Source organism: Marmota monax, unplaced genomic scaffold (assembly GCF_021218885.2).
Source record: "Marmota monax isolate L192 unplaced genomic scaffold, Marmota_monax_Labrador192_F-V1.1 WCK01_AAM20220418_F8-fsc00009, whole genome shotgun sequence".
Lineage (NCBI taxonomy): Eukaryota > Metazoa > Chordata > Mammalia > Rodentia > Sciuridae > Marmota > Marmota monax.
This window is the reverse complement of record NW_026694710.1, coordinates 25,081,008-25,089,614: the sequence shown is the minus strand read 5'-3', so window position 1 is coordinate 25,089,614 and position 8,607 is coordinate 25,081,008. Positions and strand designations below refer to the sequence as shown.

The window sequence follows — 8,607 nt, the reverse complement described above, 5'->3', positions numbered from 1 at the left end:
GTTTAAAATTTCAGCATGCTTCACTGAATCCTGAACCGTCACAAGTTAACTAATTACTCAGCTGGCGTGTGTGCGCACAGGCATCCACGCATCCACGCATGTGCGTATACTCTTCCCTCGGCCTGCAGCCCCTCCCCCTCCCATCTCTCTGGTAAACTTCAGTGTTCAGGGTCGGCTGAGAGCAGGCCCTGGCACCTGCCACTGGATCCCACTGTCCTCCCCTCCCCCGCCACAGGCTGCTGGAAGTAGGCAGCTTGTTTAGTTTCTCTGGACCGCAGCGGTCTCAAAGGCTGGAGGCCTGAGGCTCCTGTGAGTATTTTTGTTCCCAGCTGATTCCAACACTGGGAAGAGATATGAGCAGTCTACTACACGAGGACCACTGAGGGACCCCTGTGATGGAGAGAGCTCCAGAGAGCCGGACATGCCTTTGGGTTGGCCTTGAGTGCCTGTGGACGTCTCTGGCCTCAGTTTTCTCAATCGCTGCTTGGTGGGGTGGGTGGAAGCTGGGAGCTGGCCAAGAGTGGCCCTGGCTGGGCAGGATAAGACGGCGCAGAAGTGCAGCGTAAGCTCGGGGACTTCCTGTCTCCTGACAGCGCTGTTGCGCCTTTGGGTTCTACACATGGGAAGTTTCGGCTTGCTTTTTGACTGGCTCTGATGTTTCTGTTTGCGAGTCATCCACAGGGGGGTGCTTTAAGAAAGCAGAAACCCGTGGTGGATGGAAGGTGGGCATTATCCTGTCCATGCAGAAGGCTCAGGAGAGAAGGAGTGAACACTACACCATTTCCAAAGGCCCGGAAGCTTAACTACCTCTCAGCCTCCCTAGTAAGACTCCTCCAAACCCAGTGCACCACCTGTGACTGGCACCTGTGTTCTCCCAGTGCCCAGACTGGAGACCTGGGTGACCTTAACTGCTCTCCCGTCCCCCACCCCACATGGAGCTACTCTCAAGTCCCACCTGGGTCCCAGGCTCCATGCCTGGAAACCAGGGTCACCTTCCTTGCCCCCTGTTACCCACCCTCCCCCAGAGAGATTTAGCCCAGCTCAGTCCACCTGCTGCCATCCCCCACAGGACCTAGCCTGTGTTGACCTTGTGCCAGATCCAACATGCCCTTGACCTCATTTAGCCAAAGTTGCACCCACTCCAGGATCAGTGGGGCTGGGTGGGACTTGTCCATGGTTCCCAGCTAGGAAACATCAGGAAAGTGGCAAAAGACGATGATTTTAACCTGGGTCTGTGGGTGCTCAAGCCTCCTATCCTCCCCTCACCAGCCATGGGATGGAGCCTAAGTGTCGGGAATTGTCATCAACAACAGCTGGTGTCAGTTGCCACAGTGCATCAGCCCAGGCTCCGCTGGTCTCTTAGGCCCCCTGAGGTCCTGTCCACACCAGGTCCCCAGGAAGCCTCCCTCTCCCTTCTGTGTGTGTGAAATCCACAACTCAAAGCCCCCTCCTGGCAAGTGTCAGTACTGACATTCTGAAGTCCATCTGGGGGCCAGGCTCTGCTCCGATCAGCTGTGCAGCACCCAGAGGTTGTGGCAGGTGGGCTTGGAGCTAGATGGTCTGGGTTCAAATCCCAGCTCTGCCGTTCCAACTGTGGGCCTTGGGTGAATTATTAGCCTCTTTGGCCTTAGGTTCTTCCTCTGTAAAATGGAGATAATAATAGTATCCACCTCCCAAGGTTGCATGAGGACAAAATTACTCCAGAGTGTCCAGTGGTACCTGGCCATGTAATAAATGGTCAGTAAACATCCCTGGAAGTTATTAAGTTCCCACTAGTAAGAGCCAATGTTACTGAGCCCTACTCTGTGCCAGCACAGGCCAGACCCTTCCCCTAAGTTCTCACCAAGTTCCCTGGATCATGCTCATTTTGTAGATGAGACAGAGGCCCAGGGAGGAAAGCCAGGAGAGACTGGTACACAGAATTCTGCTGGGCTGTGGAAAATCCCAGAAGCAACTTGCCATGGGCTCCAGGTGCCCTTGGGTCTCTTGAGGCAAAGTCTGATGTCCTTTCACTGCGTGTGCTGGTTCTTTCTCACAAAGTGTCCCCATGGACGGATGACACAGGTGATGGGGAGACACTCTGGGGTACAGAATTGGCCTGGGACTCAGCAAGCACGGCCATGCGCATCAAAGACTGTGTGCCTGGGCTGAGGAGCCCCCTGGGAAACAGCATGTCCATGTGGAGGAAATGAAGGAGAGTGAAAGGGTGGAGCAGAGGTGAGGGAAGGGCAGCTCAAGGCCAGCAGAGCTCAGGAAGGAACCTGGAAACCCCGAACACCAGGAACAATGGCAGGGCGTTATTTGGGGTGTCTCTGTTTCTGGAGATTAGCATGCGAGTCTGCAAGGACTAGCTGGTGAAGAGCCCTGGTCAGTGTGGGCAGGCACTGGGCAGCTGGCCCAGGGAGGAATGAGCAATTGCAGAGGGTGAAGTGGCCTCTTCTTCAAGAGCCAGGACTGACTCTTCTTCTCCTGCCCTTGGACATCAAAACTCCAGGCTCCTGGCCTTTGGACTCCAGGACTTACACCAGTTTCCTCGCTCCCTTTCTCAGGACTGTGGCCTGGAACTGGAGCCAGGAATTACTCCTTCTGCTTCCCTGGTTCTGAAGTCTTTGGACTTGGACATGACTATACCACCAACTTGCAGATGGCCTACTGGGGACTTCTGTGAGCCAACTCCCCTAATAAATCCCCCTCGGGCATCTGAATACCCCTCTCCTGTGCTGCTTCTCTGGAGACCCTGACTGATGCGATGTGGTGGCGGAAAGCCCTGGAGATGTCAGCCACGAGAAGGCCAGCGGATGGAGTGCTCCCAGCTAACACAGCCAGGCTGACCTGGCACCCAGCCCAGTGAGGCCCTGTTCATGACACAGCGAGGACCTAAGGATGCAGTGGAAGCAGGCTGGAGGCAGAAGCGCAGTGGAGGGGGACCGACACAGCATGAAGCGAACCTGTAGGCTCTGGGCGCCTGCCTGCCTCACCATCAGCCACCTCCTTGTCCCCTTTGTCCCCTTTCATTGTTCCCACAGATATACTGTCAGGGCCTGCCCTGTGCCAGACAGGCTGCTAGGTGTCACAAAGGACCTTTGCCCTATCTCTGTCTGCCCTTAGAGATAGAGAGATAAATGGTCATGTTCCCTCTGGAGACAGATAAGAAGGATGAGACAGTCAATGGCCGGTCACTGTCTATAGCCCCACCAAACTGGCACCCCTGCATTAGCACCCTGGCCTCCCCACCATCAAGCTTCCTCCCCTCCCACCTCCCAGGCAGAAGCAACAGCCAACTCTGCCTTGGGAGTTTGGCTGTAGCCCCCCTCTGCACTCAAGAGGAACAGGGTGTCTCAATCTTCAGTGCCATCACCCATCGAGTTTCCCAAGGCAGAGTCCGCACCCTGGTTTCAGGCCTTACCTGCTCCTGCAGTGCCCCCTGGTGGGGAAGGAGCTGACCTGCAGACACCACAAGGAGGGTCCTGCAACCAGTCCTGTATTTATACAGGATTCCTGTATTTAAGCTCTCCCTCCTGCAGCAGGTGCAGGACCACTACCTCACAAACCACAAACAGCCCCGCCCCTTGGATGATGAAGGTCCTGAAGGAGGTGCTCTCATTCTCCATTAACGTGACCAATGATTTAGGTCACTTTGGAAAATGTTTTTCGCACAATAGTTTTTAAATTTCTTGGCACATAAAAGAAGTCTTCTTAGAAGACTTAGAAGCTAGGCATCCAAGTGCCGTACCAACAGTTTCTGGTGCAGTTAAGAATAAGGCCTCTTATTTCGTTCTTGGAGCCCGAGTACGCCTGCAGTCTTTAACCAGCGCAGCCCCAAAACTGTGGTTTGGACTAACGCTGGCATCTGACCTTCTCGCCTACTAGCCTGTCTTCCTCTTGGGAGAAGCAGCACATCTTGTTTTTCTTTTGAGTCCTTGGCCCTCCTATAGAGCTTGCTTTCCTGGGAAACATCTGCTTGGTTGATTCTTTGTTTGCCTTTATATCCTTCTGGCATTCCTTCCCTCAGCCAGTCTCTGGCCACTTATGCAGCAGCTGCATGTGCCAGGCCTGGTGCTGGCGGCTGAGGATGCAGCCACACCTGGCATGACCCAGGGGTCACGCCAATTCTCACGGCTGGTGGCAGAGGAGGCAGGCTAGGGCAATAATGCCACAGCCACGAATCTCAATTGTAGTCAGTGCTATGACAGGGACATACCAGGAGTCTTCCAGGGTCAAGTGAGACCAGAGAGGAGTGAGGCACAGGAGAGAGGTCAGCTTGGGACGGGAGTGGGTTCTGCAGGGGCCAGCAGGTCACAGAATAGAATTGGAGTTTTAATCTAACGTTAGGAGAAGCTAGTGAAGGCTTCATGCAGGCCCCAGTGCTGGCTCAGGAGCGAGAAGCCTCCTGGCTGCTGTGCACCATGTGCAGAGCAAGGGAGGCAGGAGAGGATCCACAAGGCTGCTGAGCCGCCTGGGATGTGCAGGGCACTGGGATGGCAGGGTGGCAAGGGGGGTGGGCAGCAGGGTGCACTGGGACACATTTTGGGGTGAGTTGAGTGTTACCTCTGTTAACAGATCACTGTAAATCAGAGTCCTCAGAAGACAGTGCCATGGGTGAGTTCATGAGAAGCTTCAGGTCCAGAGAGTGTGTGACTTCACCTGCTTGTGACTTGGTCTCATGTGGCCTGCACTTCCTCTCTGGCATCCTGAGCCTGTCTTTCACTTTTCTCATTTTCAGCAGCAACAAAAAACCCTTAGGGACTGATACTTTCTTCTTGTCATCAGATGCCTGTTTAGCCAAGCAAGAATAAAACTTTAAATTTCAGACTACCAGTAGTTTTTCTCAATATGTCTCCTGGGCTTCAATACCCGGTTTTGTAAGTGAACTTTTATTGGCACACAGCCATGACATTGGCTCACATACCTGTGGCTGTTGCGGGTCAGGGAGTAATTGTGTGACCATAAGGCCAGCAATGCTAAAACACTTCCCCTGTGAACTTTGTTGACCCCTGCGCCAGGGCAGGTAGACCTGGTTTCTACACTCTGAACACAGTGCAAGACTCCAATTCCTCAGTGTCCTAGCTTGGGGGAAAGCCAGAGTGCTCACCAGCTCATTAGTACCCAGTGTTTCCTGTGTGCACAAACCAACTCCTGGATGCCAAAGACTGCCCTTGATGGAAGGGATGTCCTTTGCCCTCCAGAAACTTTTAGAGGTTATTGTGCTCTTGCAAGCAAAGAAATTAACCCCAGCATGATTGGTGGGGTACCTGAGCGATTAGACCTTATCCCCACTTGTTGATACTTCTATAAAGCAGGGGAGCTCCAGACCCCAGCAGCAGTTGTCCACGGGGTCACCTAGGAAGACAACAGGGCCTTCCCCTGCAGCCCCATCTTGTATTTGACTTAGGAATAGGTAGAACAGGTTTTCCAGGATCCAGAAGTCCTCTTGACTCTCCAGCTGGTTGGAGTTGGGAGAGTGGGGAGCCAGGAAGAGGCCTGATGGCAGTGGTGCCAAGGGCAGGGTGCACCTGGCTCTACCAATCTCCATTCTTGAGACTAATGACCTTCATCTAACATCTATACAAACCAGCTTCAAATCCCACTCCATCCAGAAAGGCCCTGAATGAATCTCTACTTAGAAATCCTGTAAACACCTGTTAACTATTTTGGAAACTAAATGACTTATGGAAAATTTGATGTCATCTTGCCCTTAGCTGCCAGGGACCTTCTATGTCATACTCCATCAACTACAAAGATCTGTACTAACAAAATGACACAAAAACCACCTAAGGGGAATGCTTATTTGAGGTCTCTAAAGGGCCATCTATAAGACATTAAAATATAGATTGAACCCTATTGTATCTGCAAGGGACTCTTAAGCATTCCCTGTTGACAGGGTAAAAGAACAAAATCCTAATACCATCCATTCACACCTATGCTTTAACTCTCCATTGCAAGGGGAAAGAAAAAACAGTGCTGTGAAATAGCAGCTAAGCTTAGTTCTTCCCACTGATTTCAGTGCGGAACAGGACGGGCGGCTCTTTATCCCACTGTTAAAATTGCAAGCAACATGCTTATTTTCAAATAAAAAGGGAAACATGAAATCTTTTTCAGAAGAAAGCCTTTCCAATGACACTTAAAATTTTCCTTAAGTTATACACCGGGCTGGGGATACAGCTGTTGGTAGAGTGCTTGCCTCCCATGCACAAAGCCCCTGGGTTCAATCCCCAGCACCATAAAGAAACAAACAAAAAAAGTTATACATCAAACACCCGCAACTATATACAGATTTGTTTGTCATGGATAAACCAAGACTGTGCTAGGTGTGGCGGCACTGGCCTGTAACTTAGGAGGCAGAAGCAGGAGGATTTCAAGTTCAAGGACAGCCAAGGCAACTTACTGAGGCCTTATACTGACAATCATAAAGGGAGTGTGGCTCAGTCCTACAGTGCAAAGCAATGCAGGGCATCCTGGGTTCAATGCCCAGCACCGTAACAAAACCATATAATTTACTAAGATGTCATACTTTTGAAATGCGACTTCAGAATTAGTTGCAAAAAACCCAATATATTTTCTCAGAAATTGTCTACTTTCCTGTGGTTTATAATCTATGCTATGGAAACTTGAATGTAATGCTAATGTGCCACCTACCCTAAAAGCAGGCCACACAGAAAACTGAGACGTTATTAGGATTAATTAATAACAAAGCTTTACTGGCTCAGTAGTTTTTCTTATGATCATATAAATATATAAATCTTGAAAAGATAATACTGTTAGTTGAGTAGTAAAATCCGTAAAAATAACAGTTTTGCCACAGTGCACAGATTAAGTTCATTCATTTTGCTTCCCCATCCCCCACCAAGCAGCTAGATGAGAACTGGAAGACACAGGAAAACTGCACTTCTACGTGGAATAATGAATATACTGAGAATTTGTTTGCAGAAAATAAACTTCAAAACTCCATGCTCCACATCCTAAACGCCTATGAGTAGGCCCTTTAATTAACTTAATACTCGGGATAAGTGTCTCGCTTGGGGTCCTCCTGCGCAAGGGCCGCGGGACTCAGAGCTGGGGTCTGTCGGGGCAGCAGGGGAAGTGGTCTTCAGTGCGGAACAGGACAGGCGGCTCGTAGGCGGCGCGCGGCGGCCTCGCAGGGGCCGGCTTGGTGAAGAAGGAGGGCACACTGATGGTATGCAGGAGCTTCTGGAAGGCCCGGGGGAAGGCCCCCAGCTCGGCTTCGGCCCTGGTGACCTGCTCCTCCATCCTGGCCACGCTGCTGCCGATCATCCGCACGAAGGCCTCGAGCTTGTCGATCTTGCTGTAGATGCGCCGCATCTCCGTAGCCTTCGCGTAGATGCGAGGCACGCCCTCGCTGACCACGTGGGATGAGTCTCCGCGGATCATGTCCAGCATGCCCACGAACTCGTCTACTCTGGTGAGCAGGTCCTCGAGGCTGGCGTCCAGGGCCTCCACCTCGGGCCGCGTCCCGGCCCCGGGCAGCAGGCAGGCAGCGTAGCCCGTGGCGGCGCGGCGCAGGAGCGGCAGGTCGCGGCCGGGAGCGCCGTCCTCCGGGCCCTCGTCCTCCCACGGCCCCGAGGCGCTGCTGTGGCTCTGGGACACGTTACCGCTGTCCCCGCTCCAGGCGGTGCCCTGCGGCTCGGCCTCCTCCTCCCGCGAGGGCCCTCCACCCTCGGGGGGAACCTCCATGGCCCGCTGCCGGCGCCCGCGCGCCGCGCTCCCCGACCCGCTCGCCCGCAAGCGCGCCCCGCTTCCGGCGCCAGCGCGCCGCGTCACGCCCACGTACGCCCGCGCTCCCGCACCACACCTCCGGCGTGCCCGCGCGAATTCCTCTTTCTTCTTCCGCTACCCACGCACGTAACTGTTTCCGTTCCCCAGGCGCGCGCATCTACCGGCTTCCTGCCTTCGGACGGGTGCGCGCACGCACGCTGTGGCTCACGTTCAGAACCCCAATCAACCGCAAACGTAAAGACGGTGTGAGAACCCAGGGAAGGGGTGGGCTCGGTGCGCGCGCGATGCCTTTGTATACCCCTCCCACCCCGCAGCCTCCCTCCGATTCTGGGCTCCCTCCTGCCCCTCCTTTCCTCTTGCAGCAAAAAGTAAAATGAGAGAGATGAGCAAAAGAAAGGTCTGTTTGCAAGATGGGTGCTCATGACGACTTGGAATGACTGGAAGTTCTTCAGGCCACAAATGGTTAGGAAATGGTGCATAAGCAGAGATCATATCCAGGGTACTGCAAGACCTAAAGATGACTCTGGTATTGATGGGTAACAGGCAGACCTGAGTGGTGGGACACGAGGTTAAGGGGATAGTTCTGTAAAGTGGGCCAACTGTCCTGACCCTACATGCTTTCTTTTAAAAAGCAATTTGCTTATAGCCCTGCCTGGCTTAAGTCAATGGGATATGTTACATTCCTCAGAAATCAACCTGTTATCTGCAGGAGAAGTGCAGGCCCCAAAGTTTTCTTCCTGCCAACACAAACTACACTGGGGGCGGAGGACTTCTGTAGCCTTTACACAGACCAAGAACTCAAGGATATAGGATAATTAAAAGCAAAGCCTCCTCCCACTAAAATCTGTGACAAGTTTGAATTAGAACCTGTCA

General features: G+C 52.9%; 1 protein-coding gene across 1 annotated transcript; it reads right to left on the bottom strand.

The window, feature by feature from the left end:
- Nucleotides 1-6,677: 6,677 nt before the first annotated feature.
- Nucleotides 6,678-7,838, bottom strand: Bloc1s4 (biogenesis of lysosomal organelles complex 1 subunit 4). The gene has a single exon (XM_046423730.2). The coding sequence runs from the start codon at nucleotides 7,690-7,692 to the stop codon at nucleotides 7,048-7,050; it is 645 nt and encodes a 214-aa protein (XP_046279686.1). The 5' UTR covers nucleotides 7,693-7,838; the 3' UTR covers nucleotides 6,678-7,047.
- Between the last annotated feature and the right edge of the window lie 769 nt (nucleotides 7,839-8,607).